The 19873-nt window shown below is 38.9% G+C and overlaps 1 protein-coding gene across 13 annotated transcripts in view; it reads right to left on the reverse strand.

Moving 5' to 3' along the window:
- Nucleotides 1–19873, reverse strand: part of UTRN (utrophin) — a 533664-nt gene that overhangs the window by 273546 nt on the left and 240245 nt on the right. For all 13 annotated transcript variants that reach the window (XM_021072273.1, XM_021072283.1, XM_021072259.1 and 10 more), the window contains 5 exons: nt 16730–16880; nt 15374–15549; nt 10612–10747; nt 8666–8815; nt 5120–5195 (listed from right to left, as the gene is read on the reverse strand). In XM_021072273.1, coding sequence (XP_020927932.1) covers nt 5120–5195; nt 8666–8815; nt 10612–10747; nt 15374–15549; nt 16730–16880 — 689 coding nt within the window. The remainder of the gene's footprint in view (nt 1–5119; nt 5196–8665; nt 8816–10611; nt 10748–15373; nt 15550–16729; nt 16881–19873) is intronic.

The raw sequence follows: 19873 nt of genomic DNA on the forward strand, positions 1-19873 counted from the left end.
GGCAACGCCAGATCCTTAACCCACTGAGTGAGGACAGGGATCGAACCCGCAACCTCATGGTTCCTAGTTGGATTCGTTAACCACTGAGCCATGACAGGAACTCCTAAAACAACCTTCTTATACCTCAGGGTTAACACCTGTCAGTTTTCAGATATGCTGTGATCAATGGATAGAAATTAATAAAGTACAGGTTTAGACACCTATCAAGGATATGTTTAAATTCCTATCACAACACTGAAAGTCACAGAATATAAAGAATAATAGTAAAGAAACTCAACAGAAGTGCTTTTGCTCTTAGTTTTGGCTTACTTGTCATATTCTGAATATGGCGTCTTGATATTCTTTTTAAAATTTCACTATCCCCTTAGCACACTTGATTTCCTCTTGTGTTCCACTGCCAACCTCAGCAGCAAAGTCTGTTACACTTTGCTACTCTTCTTCTAATATGCCATATATTTCATTTATTTATTATGTGCATTTACTGATGAATCCCTGACACCTAGAACTATACCTGGCATATAGTAGGTACTCAATAAATATTTGTTGAATAAAAAGAAAAGAACTTGCAAACATAAAACAGCAAAAAACAAAAAAAAAAAAAAACACCTTGCAAGAAGTATCTTTTTGTATATTTTTTACATTTCTGATTGCCACTTTAGTAGAAATTTCTAGAAGTAGAATTACTGGGTCAAAAATATGAAAAAAAAATAGGTATCTACTACTAATTGCCAAATTGTTTTCCTTAAAAGTTGGAAATTTGACTTCCACCAGGACGTGTAGAATTGGTGAACACCCTGCATCCACACAAACAAAATTCTATCTCAAGGGACAAACACACATCTTTCACTATTGCTTCATTTAATGTCCTTTTGGTTGCCAGTGAGGATAAACTGTCTTCATGTTTTTTAACCAAATGGTATAATTTATAACTGTCTGTGCTCTTTATCTGATTCCTTACCAATTTGAATGAACTTTTTATATAGGAAAGATAAACCCTGTCATATTTCTGAAAACAATGTTTCTATTTTAGGATTTAATTTCTTTTCTTTTTAACATATACACAGTAACAGAGTCGGGGTGATCGAATCCATAAATCTGTCTCAGGGGGTTGTTCCCCCAGAATTTACTCTTGTCTTCTCCAAAGATTTGATAAATGTTTTCTTCATATTTTTTGTTTGTTCGCTTTTGTCTCATTTTGTTTTCAACAATGGGAGTTTGGTTTATTTATTTAGTTATTTTTTTAGTTTTTACACAAGAGGGAGTGGATACCCACTTTAGCATACAGTATATTAAGGCTAAAATAATTTTCTAAAAAATGTAGGCAAAATCAAAACTACTATGAGGTACCACCTCACACCTGTCAGAATGGCTATCATTAACAAGTCAACAAATAACAAATGCTGGAGAGGATGTGGAGAAAATTGAACCCTCCTACACTATTGGTGGGAATGTAAATACAACGACTATGGAAAACAGTATGGAGGTACCTCATAAAACTAAATAAAGAACTACCATATGACCCAGCAATCCCACTCTTGGGCATATATCTGGGCAAAACTTGCCTTCAAAAAGACACATGTACCCGCATGTTCATTGCAGCACTAGTCACAACAGCCAAGACATGGAAACAACATGAATGTCCATCAACATATGAATGGATTAAGAAGTGTAGTATACATACACAGTGGAATACTACTCAGCCATAAAAAGGACAGAATGCCATTTGCAACAACACGGATGGCACTAGAGACTCTCATACTAAGTAAAGTAAGTCAGAAAGAGAAAGACAAATGCCATACGATATCACTTATACCTGGAATCTAAGATATGGCACAAATGAACCTTTCCACAGAAAAGAAATTCATAGACTTGGACAACAGACTTGTGGTTACCAAGGGGGAGGAGGAGGGAGTGGGATGGACTGGGAGTCTGGGGTTAATGGAGTCAAACTATAGCATTTGGAGTGGATAAGCAATGAAATCCTGCTGTATAGCACAGGGAACTACATTTAGTCAATTGTGATGGAACATGATGGATGATAATGTGAGAAAAAGAGTGTGTGTGTGTGTGTGTGTGTGTGTGTGTGTGTGTGTGTGAGAGAGAGAGAGAGAGAGAGAGAGAGAGACTGGGTCATTCTGCTGCACAGCAGAAAATTGACAGAACACTGTAAACCAACTATAATGGAAAAAAATAAAAATCATTACTAAAAAAAGGAGTCAATCTGCAAATTCAGCACAATTTTTTTTGGCTGCACCCAAGACGTGTGAAAGTTCCTGGGCCAGGGATTAAGCCTGAGCCACAGCAGGGACCTGAGCCACTGTAGTGACAACACTGGATCCTTAACCAGCTGTGCCACAAGAGAATTCCCAGCACAATTCTTTTTTTAAAAGATCCCAACAGATTTTCATATAACTTGACTAAATTGTATATTCAAATTTTGATTTTAAATAGAGGAAAGAAAAGGGCTAAGAAGAGTCAAATGTTTCATTTTTGATAGAGGGTTATGCTCTACTGGATATTTAGTCATATTACTCAGCTAAAATGAATGATTACCTTGATGTGTTATAGACCCAGACATTCAAACAGATCACTAGAGAAGAGCCACAGTACATAGATGGCAGAGAAACCTGACCTTGGCAAAAACTACATTATAGATCAATGAAGAATTTACTGGTCAATAAATGATGCTGGGAAAAGTTGTGACCCATGGCTGTGGCAGGAAGATGATGGGACAGATTTTGACTTCACACGCACCTTAGGAAAATTAATTCTCAGTGGAAGTAAGGAGCTGCATATGGAAACTAAAATTGTAAAATATAGAAGACTTTCTATGAGTTCAGACTATAAAGGAGCTCTAAAATAAATCACAAAAAGGAAAGCTATTAGTAGATCATTAATGTTTAAGAATTCTGAAAATAGTACCACAAATAAAAAATTTAAAAGTCACAGATTAAGGGAGAAGGTTATTTGCAATGCCTATTCCAGATAAGGAATTGGGTGACCAAAAAAATTTTTTTCAAAGTCAACAAGCGTCAACAAACCATCCACAGAAGAGGAAACAAGAAAGACAACAAACATATTTTTAAAAGGTTCAAGCACATAGGTAACTGGGGAAACACAAATTAAAATGAAACGCTCTATCTCCACAGGTCACAGGTTCCAAAAATGCTGTCTGGGGAGCTCTGAGTTCCTAAAGACCCTTCCAAGGGCTGTGAATGCCTAAACAATGATCACCATCATCAGAAGTTATTTGCCTTTGCCTGCTCATTATTTCCCAAATACAGAGTGGTCTTTCATTCAAGGCTACCGGACATGTGACAGCATAACAGAGCGAATGCAGAAGCAGTTATGAGAATCCAGGTGTTGTCCATTTCGTCAGAAATTAAAAATTTTTCAAAAATGCAACATTGTTAACACTTTTCTAATTTTTTCGTTTTGGAAAATACACTTTTTTTTTTTTTTTTCAGAGGCGCACCTGCAGCAGATGCAAGTTCCCAGGCAGGGGTCAAATCAAAGCTGCAGCTGCCAGCCTACATCACAGCCACAGCAACATGGGATCTGAGCAACCTAAACCACAGCTCATGGCAACACCGGATCCTTAAGCCACTGGGCAAGGCCAGGGATCAAACCCGCCTCCTCATCAATACTAGTTGGGTTTATTACCATTGAGCCACAATGGGAACCCCCACTTTCTTATGTTGCTACTTTATAAAACATATTATTTTAATAGCAGAATGGACTTCCTTCCTTGTTATTTAAAAAAATTAATAAACAAATGATGTTTGAAATTTCTCAATTTTTAGTCAGGTAAATTTTCTTTGCTTTGGCTGTGCCCGCGGCACACAGAAAATTCCCGGGCCAGGATCAAACCTGAGCCACAGCAGTAACTAGAGCCACAGCAGTGACAACACTGGGTCCTTAACCCACTGAACCATCAGGAAATTCCTGAGTATCTTATTCAAAATGAATTGCCCAGCTTCCTGAAGGTGAAGTCTTGGCAGGCAGCTTTTTTTTTTTTTACTTTTCAATGTGTATTCAAATTTTCCCTGCTCCTCTGCCATAATGATGTTTAAAAAGGTAAGATAACAATGTTCTTTTACAAAATGCATCAAGTCTTTTCCCTATGGTTACGGAGTTAAGCTTGAGGTGGCAAAGCAGCAGTACCCAAAGTGTTTTGGGTCTTCATCAACAAAACCAATCAGATGCCATGTATTTCTTGTACAAGGTACGGGGAAATACAAGTAAAATTGAACACAAACTTGGCGCTCAACAAGCTCGCAATCTCAAAAGAGAAAAAAATAAATGGCTTGTCACTCATCACTTTCTGACTCCTAAAGGGGAACAGGAGGAGGAAGAAGAGAGGCGGGGAGAGAGGGGGGATGGAGAAGGGGGAGGAGGAGGAGGAAGAGCAGAAGCAGCAGTAGCAGGCACAGAGGAAGCAGACAGTCAGGCTTCATCACATTTGGGGTTTTGCCCAGGGGGTCTCCAGCGGGAAAGCAGGGCAAGGGGGTTCAGAGAGCTGGCAAAGCTTAATTAGCTGGGGTCCCAGTGGCTATGATATAGTAGCTAGTTTCAGCGAGGAGAGAAGGAAATAAATAGTGGGAAAATGCTCTTCTTTCCTCATTTGTCAGTAAACAGCCTCCCTGGGATGGAGAACACTTCTAAATCCCCAGCTCCCCCTGGTCCCAAGCGCAGCCAAACCTTTGGGTTTTCAGTTATCATCAGCATCCAATTACACGTCTCCAGAACATGTTAACACAGTGAGTTAGAGGTGAGTTGCTGAAAAGCAAAATGTCCCCAGAAACGATCCCCCAGTGTCCCCATCTTGCCTCTCCCTTTTCCCTCAGCAAGCTCTGTTGAGGCTCAGGACCCACTCTGGTCCCAGGAAAGGTGAACAAACAGTCTTATCTCCTATGAAAGGAAACACACACTGGGCAGTGAAATGTGCCTTGTCTTTAAGGAAGACATTCTTTTCAAATGATTGAAAGTAGAACAATAAATTATAACTGCATGGTGTTTTTAAATAAGTTTTCCTAATTCATAGACAATGCTCATAAACATAAAATTTTGCCTATGTTTATACGAAAAAAAAATTGTTAAGGAATAAACTGCATCTTACCAGCAATTCTTGTCTGAGCAACAGAACAGGATTCCTGGATGCATTCCTTCAGGGCACTAGGCACTTCTCTGCACAGCTACAGCATCAGGCCAAAGAGAAGAGGAGTATATGAATAAGGACGATTGTATTTTTGAAAGAGGAAGGTCCTAAAAGACAGTGCTGCCACTTTCTTCCCCCTCAATGCCTAAGCTTCTGGGTCCTTTTTTTCATTACCCACCGAAGTCTTGCTTGACCTCCAACTCCACTGACATTACCGTCAAGAACATCATCCAGTTCTTAGCTGCCCTGCTCCTTTGCAAGAGGGAGTGTTGTCACCCCTCCTATCGTGAATTCCGTCAATATTCTACAGTCTTGATTTTACTCTCACTCCTCTGATGGATTGTCGAAGTGTCCTTCACCAGCTCGTTTTCCTCTGCTCATCCATCAAATACGCTATAGAGTAGATTTTTTGATCTTCTTACCCTTAACCCTGGCCTCCCTCTGGTTCCTGGTTTCTAACAGTTTCATCTATCACAGTTGTAAGAGGTTGAAGACCCCCCAAAAAATATACCTTCAGTCCAGCTCTCCCTGTCACCTGTCTATTGACATGTCCAAATCCGGCTTTGTCATCTGTCTCCCTGACAGCCTCTTCACGAAGTTGTCTCATGTCTCTAACTGATGTTTCCCGATCAGTTACCCTGGCTTTGCCCAGAGGCGTTACTTGATGTCCTAAAGCTATCCAATTCTTAGGACCACGCCATCCATCTCTGTGGTGCAGCTCTAGTGATCTTTCCAAATGTAACTTTCTCCCGCCTAAAACCCATCAAGAGCTGCCTACTATGTTCGGGTCGGTGAACTGTCCTCAAGATGGAGCTCAAACTCCTTAGGAGGCACGGTGAGGCCCTAGGGTGTGGTCTCTGCCAGCATCTCTCGTCCTTTCACTTCACACTGAACCACTTCCAGGACCCAGATTCACTCTGTCTCTTCAGTCCCTTTCACTCACCGCTTCTTTCCCCTGCAATGACTTGTCCTCCCTTCTCCATTTGACCAATATTTATTCACCTTTTACGAGTTAGCTTAGACACGATCATCACAAAATCTTCCTTGGTTATCACTCAAAGCCAGGTAAGTGCCCTACCCCTATGTCCCCAGGGATGCCTCTATGCTATAACTGCTTATCTACCTGTCTCACCCACAATAAGCTCTTTGGATGAGGGTCATATTCCTTGCTGTAATTCCTAGTTCTTAAAATGGTACCCGGCATAAAATGCGAGTCCAGTAAAAACCTATTATGTAAGTGAATATACGTGCTTGTATGAATGTAATATCCCAGATTAGGATTTCCTAACATGTGTTTGTTGAAATTCGCTACACAATAAGCCTAGCTTGGTCTTGGACATTCATGATTCACATCATTAGTGGAGACATCTCTGTGCAGTCCTGCGATAAAGGAAGCTTTGGCTTTCTCTAACACTGTACCCCCAAGTGACCACCATGAACTATTCTACACAATACCCATTCACATCCTTCATGCTTATCAAATATGTGTGCTTGGATTAAATGTGAACAAGCTGAATCTGGCATATTTGACACGGGGCCAACACATCTGGAAAGCAGCACAGGGAGACAGAGAGGAGTAGATGGAGTCGGAGAGATGCCAGGAAGCAAGACCATAAGGAGCCTCATAAGTCACAGGAAGGACTCTGGCTTTTAGTCTAAATGAGAAAGAACAGCATAAGAATAGCATTTGCTCTGGGGAGGTTACGTGTAAACAAATACTTTGGCTGCTTTGTTGAAAAGAAATTGACAAAGGGGAAAGGAGGAAACCGGGAGACTACTGAGGAGACCACTGTAGGAATCAGGGCAAAAGATGAGGGAGGCTTAAAACAATTTCGTGGCCATGCAGGTAGAGAGAAGTGGTCAAATTTATGAAATTCTGCAGACCTAGGAAAAGCTGAAAGAGTTGTACAGTGAACACCCATGTGCCACTCAATATCTACAACTGTTAAAATTTTGCTATGTTTATCATATATTTACTATATTTATCATATTTTGCTATATTTATTGAGCCATCAAGCCATCCATTCAAACCATCTGTCAAAGAGACATATTTTGAAGGAGAAGCTGATGATGATGACTCCAATGTTTGTTTTGCTTTGTTTTGTTTTGTTTGGCTGCACCCAAGGCACGTGGAAGTTCCTGGGCCAGGGATCGAACCCACGCTGCAGGAGCAACCCAAGCCACTGCAGTGACAATGCCAGATCTTTGGCCCACTGCTCCATAAGAGAACTTGTTTGTTCTTTTTTGTTTGTTTTGTTTTTTTGTTTTTTTTGCTATTTCTTTGGGCTGCTCCCGCGGCATATGGAGGTTCCCAGGCTAGGGGTCTATTCGGAGCTGTAGCCACTGGCCTACACCAGAGCCACAGCAACGCTGGATCCGAGCCGCATCTGCAGCCTACACCACAGCTCACGGCAACGCCGGATCATTAACCCACTGAGCAAGGGCAGGGATCGAACCCACAACCTCATGGTTCCTAGTCGGATTCATTAACCACTGCGCCACGACAGGAACTCCTTGTTTGTTCTTAATTGAGATATAATTCATATGCCATAAGACTGAGTCCAGGGTTTTTATCATAACATTAAGGATGTAATTACCAGTTTCTGAGGTGGGAGAAATACCCTAAGGCTGAGGAGGAGGTGGAGATGGGAAGCCTATTAGATTATGCTCATTAGTTGGACACGCTTATTAGACAGGAAAGTGGAGAAGCTGAGCAGGCAGCTGTGATGCAAGTTAGAATATGGAGAGGAGTCCAGGCCAGAGATACAGATGCGTGAGTCACAGGCAACAGTGATTTATCAAGGCAGTAATTCTCTGGAGAGAGGCTAGATCAATAAGGCACCGGCATCATGAGATATAGGATGACTGCTATCATTTTAAAAGGATGGAGAGGGAGGAAAATGACTGATGTGGGGTCCATCCAAACCAGTGCAGAGACATATCCATTCAGTACCCTAGACAGACCTCATGCTCTCTTATGGTATGGACCCAAGCCCAAATAAATAGGCATCTACTACTTTATCTACCTCTATTTCAATTGCGAATAAAGTAACGGTACGAAAGAAAGGACCCCATCTTAGTCATATTTGTAGCCACATACCATTACAATCCACCTGGAATCTAGTAAATACATGTTAAATGAATAAAAGCATTAAAAATAGATCTACATATGTGAGAAGTCAGGTGCAATATCACAAAGTTATTTTAATGCCTTCATTTTCAGAGTATAATTATTGGCATTTTATTGCCAATTCTAATTATTTAATGTAGTATGTAATGTATAAATACCGTAGGCCAAAAAGATTCCACATAAAATAAAAATTATTCTTTGAGAACATCTGCTTCCATCCATGACAGATGAAAAACAAAATTGTCAATACCAGTAAGCATAAGTAAAATGTGCCATATTTGGGTATATTTAAAAGTAAAACAATGACACGATCCCATTTCTTTGACAACAAAATCCATAAACAGGAGAAAGATGTCATGGTAATTCTTAACACACACCTTATTCCACGTTGCATTTATAGTTCTTAAGCTTTCTGAAATTTTTTCTCTTTCATGTAAATTCAGACTTTTATCTGAAAGTACTTCCAATTCAGTTCTATTCAGCCATTTGAGTTTTTCAGCTTGTACATCCATCTCCTGGGTTAAGTCCTAAAGGAGTCGGAAGAGAGGTATGGTCAAAAGGCTGTCATACTGGGGAAAGATCAAGAACTGCATTAGAAATCTCTTTGGGAAATATTCCTATAAATGTGGACCTTTCTTCCCTGTTTTTTTTTTTTTGGCCATACCCACAGCATGCAGAAGTTCCCAGGCCAGGGATCTAACTCGTGCCACAGCAGTGACAATGCTGGATCCTTAACCCTCACCAGGGAACTCCATGGACCTTTAATTTCTTAAGTGGAAAATAAATTATAAACAGCCTGAACTTATATTCTGAGGAATAAATATACTTTGACCTGTGTGGGCAAAATAAACTTTGAATTAAAAATGAAAACAGAAAACAGAAGCCTGAACTTAGGTTAACAAACTATAACTAATCTGCGAATGAACCCCCCCTTCAGGGTGCAGTTGGGTGTACAGGCGCTCCTTCCCCCAACCCTGCCTCTTAACAGGGTCATATTATATCCTATTTACTTTGACAATTTAACATTCTGTTCTTAAACAATAAAAATGATGTCTCATCTAATGAAAGGCAAACAATGCCCAGAAACAACAGGAGCATGTTATGCATGCATCTCTACATTATCTTCACCTACCCTAATGCACTGTCCCACCCCTTGGGACTGCCCCAAACTGTTTACACAAGGCATATTCCAGGGAAACTATTGACATTTTTAGATAAATCAGGAACAAGTTTGCTAGATATTTGTCACATTTTGAAAAGGAAACTTGATAACTGTTTGCCACGTATTTTTTCATCAATATTAAAAGTTTCTTTCCCAAGATACCTCAGTCATATTTCTTTAGATAAACTCCCTTATCAGATTAGTGAGCATCCTTTTCGGCATACTCTGAGGCACATACACGTGTTCACACTCACACACAATTTTTTTTGTTTGTTTAAGAAAAACATGAGCACATTATGCTTATTGTTCTGCAACAAATATTTAAATTCTTGATTCAAAAAATACAAAATCTGTGGATATAAAAGCGTATGGATATTTGGGAATATTAACATATCTATACATCCGTATGTCTATATGTTGTATACCTATAAACAATTCCTTTTTTTTTATTTTCCGTCTTTTTAGAGCCACACCCATGGCATGTGAAAGATCCTACACTAGGGGTCAAATAGGAGCTGGGCTACACCACAGCCACAGCAATGCCTATATCCGAGCTGCATCTGTGACCTGCACCACAGCTCACAGCAACACCAAATCCTTAACCCATTGAGCAAGGCCAGGGATTAAACCCTCGTCCTCATGGATACCAGTTGGGTTCATTTTTGCTGAGCCACAATGAGAACTCCCAACAATTCTTGTTGGTTGCGGATCAACAGAGAAAATGTGATTAATACAACGCTAAGTCCATACATGGTAAGCTGCGATGTGTCACTCTCAAGTCACTTTGAGTTATCTTGTAAGACTCAATTATTAGACAGTAATCAGTAATTATCTTCTAAATTCAAAAGAAAAAAACTATACTTCATAGCTATTGTATTCTAAAATGATGATGTCTGTTTAAAATGTTCTATAACCTCTGGCCCAACACTGAGACCACATGACATCACTTTCATGTCAGTAAAGCCTTACCTCTGCAAGAACAAAATGATAGCTGCTATTTAAAATTTAAAAAAAGATATTCCTCTTTAAAGATCATGAATTTACCACAAAGCACAATGTTTCTTCCCCTTTCCTTCTTCAGTCATGTAGTCTCTTATTTTTAGTGTAAATGTTCATGCATCAAGAAGCATTGGCAAATACAGAGACAAATAAGCCACTTACTGTTAATTCTTGCAGATTTTCTTCCAGCTCAGGGGTTGATCTCCTTTGCACAGCATTCTCAGCCTTTGTTAACCAACAGATAATCTCATCTAGTCTTTTTCTATATTCCATCATCTGCTTACTCTCTCCTTTTAACCTAAGAACATACAGTATTGAAAAATATTGAGAAAAATTATCTAATTAACTAGAACATTATATATTTGCACTGGCTACCATGACTAAATAGGCCCTGCGAAAACTTTTCTAATAATTATTTTAATATATATTCTAAATAAGTTTTAACAGTAATATATACATTTTGCAATACCAAAGACTATTTGAGAATATAAAGAATAAGATTTCTTCCCTCCTTAAATTAAAAAACATTGAAACAAAAGAATGTAATATGCTCTCATCATGAAAACCTGTATAGGAATTTAATACAAAGGACTTTTTTTAAGCTAGATACCATTGTACAACATAATGGAGGTTTTAAAAATAAAACATGAAAAATGTCTTTATCTAAATTAACAAGGAAAAAACACATAATTCCCTTCTGAGTACTCCATAGAGAAAGAAAGGTATCATTACACGACATCTCATTCACATGAGGTGGCTACTATTACTCTACTTTATTCACAAGAAAGGAAAAATAAGAACAAGGCAAGATACAAAAAAAGTGAGAAAATTTTACAAATATTAGGAAAGATAAGGAAAAAGAAATTTGATTAGTTCATTTAAGTGTTAGTTGAATATAGCAACAAGTTACCAAAAAAAAAGAAAAATCTAGAAAAAGCAAAGCCAAAGTTCTAAAGGATATAAGGAAACAAGTGTTCATATAAATATAAAAAAAGGAACTGCCTTAATTACATCTTTTTAATGTTACAAGAATAACACTTATAAGTGTATAAACCATCTGTCAGAAGATGAGAATATGATTAGAACTCAAATGACAAACAAGATTATGTGTTTTTAAGAAAGGGTTTGAAAGCTATTTAGAGCTTCGTGGTGGTATCATTTTTATAGCTGCTGCTATTAGCTACTGGTTTAAAAATAGAAGGCAGTTTTTTAATGAATTACATTATGTCATCCCTAACAAGAATTTGCATTTTTTTATGATTATGACTCTTTTTAATTACAAAAATGTCTAGCATAATGATGCAATGTATACAGAATAAAATGCTAAATAAATCTTATATATTTAAAAGAGAGTCAGTGATACCTGAAGGAGAGTATTTTAATGTTTAAAAAAACTGGAGTTCCCTCTGTGGCTCAGTGGGTTAAGGACCCAATGTTGTCTCCATGAGGATGTGGGTTTGATCTCTGGCCTCGCTCAGTGGATTAAGGATCCAGCACTTCCACAAGCTGGGGCTTAGAATACAGATGCAGCTTGGATCCAGTGTTGCCATGGCTATGGCGTAAGCCCCATCTGTAGCTCCAATTTGACCCCTGGCCCAGAATGTCCATATGCCACAGGTGCAGCCATTAAAAAAAAAAAAAAAAAACTAATGAAAATCACTACAAAAATCACAAGTGTTCATTTTTAAGTATCCATTAGGAAAACACTGCTTCAAGATTTAAAAACTAGGAGTTCCCATCATGGCTCAGCAGAAATGAATCTGACTAGCATCCATGAGGATGAAGGTTCGATCCCTGGCCTCACTCAGTGGGTTAAGGATCTGGTGTTGCCATGAGCTGTGGTATAGGTCGCAGATGCAGCTCAGATCCCACACTGCTGTGGCTGTGCATAGGCCAGCGGCTACAGCTCTCATTTGACCCCTTGCCCGGGAACCTTCATATGTCATGGATGTGGACCTAAAAAGACCAAAAAAAAAAAAAAAAAAAAAAGATTAAAAAAAGTAATAATAATAGTGCTAATTGTTTAGACTACCAACACCAAGACAGGTAATTTACCCTCTGTATCAGAATGTATTTATATAACAACTTTGGAAACAACTAAAATACTATTTTGGACCTTGTGTTCCAAAAAAAAAAAAAGTTGTAACTTAAATTTACAATGTCTCATAATCATGACTAATTTAGTATTTTGAAAATATATCTATGAAGAAAACTAACATTATCAAGTAAATTTCAATGTCATACTTGAGTCACACAAAATTTTCATCTGCAAGCTAACTAAATATAATCTACACTTTAAATGTTACCACGAAGTAAAAACAAGTTATAAATTCATGCTCAAACAGTAGCTAACAATTGCTCATTAAGGAATCACATCGTAAGTTGCTGAACTGTGCAAATATTTAATGACAGGCACTCACTACAAAAATAAATTGAGCTGTGTGCTATTTCTCAATGACTGGTAACAGTACACATAATAAGCCCATAAAATTGCTAAGTGAGTTCAATTTAAGATAAGTTACAATCTCAAGTAACATGAACTTATGAAAGCAAATATTGTTTTTCATTAAAACATGGTGCTGCAGAAGAGATTTATTATTCTTTTCCAAAAACTATGAGTAAACTATGTATTTGCTTCACCTCTTAGTTCCAGAAGCAATAATTACCACATTCCACAGAGATCCATTTGAAAATCTTTAGGGGACTTGCTGAAGCTATTGCTAGTACCCTGCCAGCAGGTACATCTTTTTTCTTAAAAAAGACCCGGGAAATAGGTCATTTTTAAGCTAGAAGGGCTCTCCCTGCCCACTCATTAGCATGGCACATAAAATCCTATGGGACCTCAGCTTCCAATTCTGCCCCTGTTGCCCTGAAACCTCCTCACCATCTAACCTTCACAGATTTCTTACCTGGCCATACTATTTCATCCCTTCCACCTTGCCTGTTCTGTGCCTTTTCCCTACAAGGCTGTCCCAAAGTGGCGTGTATAGGAAATTGCATAAATCTAGCTTCAAGAGCCCTCTCTGGCAATGCCTAAATCCCACAGCCCTTCACCCCTACCTCTATGACAACACTCTGTCTTCTATGTGTCCTTTAGTCACAGCAGATGGTTTTTTTCCTTTAAGCATTTTCTTCATCTCTCAAGTTCCTAAGTCATATTTGTACTCCCTGTGCTAAAACGCAAGGCTTAATAAACATGGATAGAATCATTTAGTCAATCATTGGCAAAATTCAGCAATACTATGCTGGGAGAGTAAGTTTACAAGTTGACTTACTATTATGGAACTAGATATTCTGAGTGTTTATTTTCCACGAATAGCCAGGGCACATGGTTCTTACAAATACTGCCTCATTTAATCCTCATGACAATCCTGAGAAGATATCCCTATTCGTCTTTACAGAGGAGGAAACATGGCCAGTAAGCTCTGAGATCTTCCCAAGCTTTAGAGGTACCGTGTAAGTGTGTAAGTGGGCACCATCACTAACTTTCTATGAGGCTCTGGACAAGTTACTAAACCTCTCCTCAGTAAGCCTCAGTTTCCAAAGCAGTGCAATGGGTTGAAACAGCCCCCTCAGAGGGTGGGTCACGAGGATTAAAGGAGTCCCTGTGGGTAAGGTCCCAAACACTATTTCTGGTCACATGGCAACCTCTCAGCCAAGACACATAAACTCTGATTTGCCTCTTACCAAAACACACACAATAACAGATGATGTTATTTTATGAAAAGCAGCCATTCACCAAATATTCAAAGTTCAATATTTTCTGTTGTACGACAATACTGAACTTGATAAAACATTAGACTGGCCTTTAACATAACAATAGCTTATCACTAAAATAACACACCATCTACCTAATTAAAACTAGCAGAAAAAAGTTATCTGAGTCGTTTTAACCCCAAACTATCAACCCCCCCAAAAAAGGTCAGTAACGAGATGAAATGTATTAAGCAAAGTAGGAATTATCCATTAAATCCTGATTGTCTCAAAACGTAACTTCAAATAATCTTAAAGTAATATATAAAATAATGTGTAATTGATTATATTCACTCGTAATCAAATGTGTTTGCAACCAGAAGACACCCTAATAAAAGGGGGGCATTGTAACACAATCTGACATAAAAGCTCACAATAATGCACTATATTTATTAGGTCACACAGATGAGGAAATGAACTATGCACACAGCACTGACAGATAAAGATATAGGCCCCAAGAACTATCCAATGAGAGGCATTACTTATGAAGACCCCCAAGGCCCAGGTGGGCGACGAGGGAGGGAGATGCGTGACCCCAAATCCAGATCTTCAGGCAGGAGTTCAGAGAGTTCCTTCACCTAGTTCAAGTCCTGCCACTTAGTTGCCATATCATAATAAACAGAAAGAAGAGGAATAAAGGTGGTTTGGGCATGTAAGGTATCTGAGTAGAAAAGTAAGACTACAGATAGCCTAAAAACCCAGAATGAGACAAGGTTTTATTTTTTTATTATTATTTTTTAATTATTATTATTATTATTTTTTTTGTCTTTTTGCTTTTTTCTAGGGCCGCACCCGTGACACATGGAGGTTGCCAGGCTAGGGGTCCATTTGGAGCTGTAGCCGCTGGCCTACAGCAGGGCCACAGCAACACCAGATCTGAGCCTCGGCTGAAACCTACACCACAGCTCACGACAATGCCAGATCCTTAACCCACTGAGCAAGGCCAGGGATCGAACCTGCAACCTCATGGTTCCTAGTCAGATTCGTAAACCACTGTGCCACGACGGGAACTCCGAGACAGGGTTTTAAAAACATAGAACATGGCCAGTGGGGGTCTTAATGTCAACCAAACACCTACTGGAATACCGGAAGATGAAAGAACTTGGAGGCTCTGCCCAAACACCCACCCCCACCTCCACCCGGTGCCCTCGAGTTACCCCGGCTAAGTCACCTTGGCCGCCGATCCTTCACTTGTGCAGTGATCGCACCCCAGCGTTGATTTAAACCTGCCAGCTTGTCCTTCAGGAAGCTTCCATCAGTGGGGGAGAGCTTCTGTACAATCCCGTCCCCAGTTCTGTTTAGCGCCGCAAAACTAGGCTGGTGGCTGCTGATCCCCTCTTCCAGTTCCTGTGACAGAGACAAAGTCAAGAGGACCCCCTACCTCAAACTCTTCTGCAGCTATGAGTCCACCCAGGTACCCTAGTGCGGCATCGATTTAAGTGTTGGGGAAACAAAGCCCTGGAAGGATGTTATGTGTACATGAAAAAGGCATTTTTAACACTTTAATGACATTTCAATGAACACATTAAAATGTGTTACAGTGGCAAAATTCAGTGAAAGAGGACAGGTTAATAACATAAATAACAGTTGTTTACATGGAGGGATAAGCATCAATCATGTTTGATTAAAGAGAACTGTCTATCTTCTAAACTCGAACTTGAAAGCGCCTCTTTAAAACACTTTTAAAAACCCTATTCCCCCATATGTCATGATGTCCTATCACATATAAGTAAACTTCGATGGGCATTTTATTGAGACATTGCTTCAGTGGTCTGTAAGTTTTTAAGCAACGGATTAAGAAAGGATATCTTAAAACCAAATTTAAGCACTTTTCTGTAACTCTAAAAATAAGAAAAATGCATTAACATATTTATGAGAAAAAATAAAACATTCTCTAACTCCTCATAAAGTTTCTACATAAAATATATTTTAAAAACTCAAAAAAAGAGAAAATATTTTTAACAACGGTAAGCTGAAATTTTGCTTGCTTTCAACCATTATTTTTAAAGACCTATGATTATCAGCAGAACTGATTTAGCTATTGTGTTATATTTTCCCAAGACTGAATTAGACTTACATGAGCAGCTGCCTTGATATAACTCAGGAATAATTTACTTTCATGATAATGATCAATGATACAAAGAAAAATAAGGTACCTACATGCCTAGAAAACAGAGGTAAGGTATGCAGATATCTTTCCGTCCTTGACAGAGTCTTGGGTACAAAATTTTACAAGTGCTATTCTTAATATAAAATTTAAAAAATGAAATTGTTTTTCACATTTGCCACTAAAGAGTATTTTTTGTTTAGATTTCTTTAAAATCTTAATTAAAAATTCAAATATCCATTTTTTTCTTAAACTGTTAAAACTAGAAACTAGAACTGAAACAAAAATTACAGATTGATTATATATTCCTGAAAATTCACATATTCAGCCTCTCCTTGAGAAATCTGTCTTAAATGGTACCTACTAAATAAATGTGCCACCTTTTTAGCACCTCCCCATCCTCTGACAGAAAGTACTCACCTGCTGATGTACCCTAGCTTTCTCTAAGTCCAGGCCACCATCTGGAGCGAAAGTGTCAGCCAGTAATTCTTCGGCTTCCGTTATCCACTGTGTGAGGTCATTAAGATCACAATGGAACTGTCTCCATTCTTCCACAGCCCTATCGAAATAACTAGAGGACAACAAACAAAAATAAAATAGGTTTCCAAACTTTCCGGGATGTCTAGAAGCCATTTTCTAAAAAGGAAATCCAAATACTTAAACTGAAAGCCTCAAAATGAGTGAATTCACGGCTCACTGCTCTACAGACCAGTTTTCGTAGTGGCTTCCAGTTAATGATTCCTCTTAGAGAAACACACACCATACCAAGAGGAAAGCAATCTGCACACACCACCCCTCTCCTCACACGCATGCACACACACACACACACACACACACACACACACACACTATAAGCAGCTTTTCAACTGAAAAGACAGCCTTCTCTGGCTTGGAAAAATCAAGATAGATTAGCTGCAGGCATGTTAAACTACGCAACTATAAACACTTAACTTTTCCAATACCATGAAATATAAAATATGATTAATTACTCTATTCTCTTAGGAAAAAAAAATAGGGTGCTCTACTTCCAAAACACTTAGTGCCCAGCTAGAACAAAACCCCCAAGTCCAAAACACTTCAAAATTTCCTTACAGTCCCTCATTTCTGTGTTATGGAGGGAATTGTATACTCCAACATTCATATGTTGACTATTTTTAAAGACAGGGCATTCAGGGGGCTAATTATGGTTCAAAGAGGTCATATGGGTCACTAATCCCATAGGACTATTGTCCTAATAAGAGGAAGAGACATCCAGAGACATCGTCCTGTATGTTTCTCTTTCCGTTTCTCGGTCTTTCTCAGTCTCTTTCTGTCTCTCTGTCTCTCTTTCTCCATCTCTCTCTCTCTCTTTGTGCAAGAGCACAGAGGAAAGGCCATGTAAGGACACAGCAAAAAAGGTGGCCATCGGAAAGCCAGTAAGAGATGCCTCACCAGAAACTAACTCTGCAGATACCTTGATTTTGGACTTCCAGCCTTCAGAAGTGTAAGAACTTGTTGTTTAAGTCACCTTGTGTGTGGTATCTTATTACGGCTACCTTAGTAGACTAACATACTCTATGCAATGACTAATCCCACGTGTCTCATTTATCTGAACGCAGCACAGTATGGGAGTGCCTGCAAAGCTCAGGTCAGGCAATGAGACAAAGCCACTGAGACCTCCATTCACACCTAACTCCTTTAGAAATGAGATAAAGTCAAACTCCAGTGCTCATCATATTCGAAACACATAAATATAAGCATAAAAAAGAGAAGTTTTTTTGGATTGAAATCCTAAAGAATTTCCCTCTGCCTTTTGTTTAGATTAGTGGCACTAGGAGACAGAAGAGACTTCTGAAATATTAATACTACCAAATGTTTGTATTATAAAAAGGTAGTATCATTTTTTTAAAATAATGGCCCCTGACACCACTAACTCCTAAATAATGTTTATGTTTCCTTCTTCCATGCAAATCATTTTGAATATTCAGTTAATATTTGTTGAGTGCCCACAGGGAAACAACATTCTTTGGACTTAATCACAATAAGAGTACTTCAAACAAAACCCTATGAGAGGATATTAAGGCAATCTTCATTATCATTTGTAAAAACGCACAACAATTAAGTAGCAAACACAAATTCCAACTTTTGAGATGGTACAGTGATGAGATAGAAAATGTTGCTAGAAAGGCTACTCCAAAGATCTAAAGACTTTGAGAATATAAATGTTAAACTTAGGAAAGATCATTATCATCATAAGAGACCATAATTTCAAATAAGTCTAGTCAGCATAGCTATGGATTTTGTGAAGAGAGAGAGGGAGATAAGGAGAGAGATCCATGTTCAGATAGGATTCAAAAAGCCATCAGCCCGTCTCTAACCAGCCAGCTTGTATGGGAGGCAGCAGGGAATTGTGAAGGGCTACGGACTTTCAGAGAGCCCAAAGGACTCAAGGCCTAAGTCTTACCCCATTCTTGGTTTGGATTTGAACGAGAAACATGTAAGTTTGCTATGTCTAGTATTCCAACTTGCTATCTTCCCTCCCAAACGCACAACGCCAAGTGTGTTTCCTATCTCTGACAATGGTCCTCTCCCCTACCTCAGTGGTCAAGCCAAAGCTCGGGGGCCTCACTTCTCACCCCTTCCTCTTCTTTATTCCAATATCCCATCAGTCACTACATTTTATGGATTCAACTATTTAATTCTCAAATTTCCCTCCCTGTCTCCATTTCCATAGCCACTTTCCTAATCAACGTGGGTTTCCGAGCTCTCAGTCTTGTTCTCTGCCAATCCATTCCCCAACCAGCAAGCTCATTCCCTTGGCAATGGCTCCCTATTGTTCTCAGGGTAAACTACAAATGAATCAATATGACACACAGGGTCCTTCTGATACAGGCTCTTTAGACCTTTCTGGTTTCACCTCTTTTAGGCGTTCCAGCTCTACAGGACTATTTCCATTTCCCCAAAAGCACTGCCCTTTCTCTTATCTGTGACCGAATACAATGTTGCATTCCCTCTATTCCTTCACCTGGCTAACTTCACAGTCTCTAAGAAGCCACCTCCATCCCTCAGGTCCCTTAACATGGCCTCCCGTATTATCCTCACTAGAGCACTACACACTGATCAATAAGGGCCTATCTACTTTTTTCCACTATACCTTTGGACCCTGAGAAAGAGACAGTATCTATTTACTATATATGCCTTATAATCCTTGTAACAACTGCTTACATGTTGGCTGCATATGTCTTGCATTACTTGGCATTCAATACATATTTATCCAGTGGATCAGGCATTGATATAAACATATAGGGAAATATAGGCAGGTGGATAGGCGAAATCTTTTATGATGAAATTGAGTTGCAAACACTTTCTAAATGATGGGAAAGCAATAATTAAATTAAGGAAAACTATTCCTGTTAAAAGATGGAATGCTGAGTAAGAATCAGAAGGCTGGGAAGGTAAAGAAAGCAAAAGAAATTTTAATCAAGTTTATGCGACATGAGTGAAGAAATTTTTTCTTGAGCAACATGTACAAGGCATTAGAAATTAGGTCAACTGGAGAACACTATTTTTAAAAAGAACAACAAC

The sequence above is a fragment of the Sus scrofa genome, chromosome 1, assembly GCF_000003025.6.
Source record: "Sus scrofa isolate TJ Tabasco breed Duroc chromosome 1, Sscrofa11.1, whole genome shotgun sequence".
In the NCBI taxonomy this organism is placed as follows: domain Eukaryota; kingdom Metazoa; phylum Chordata; class Mammalia; order Artiodactyla; family Suidae; genus Sus; species Sus scrofa.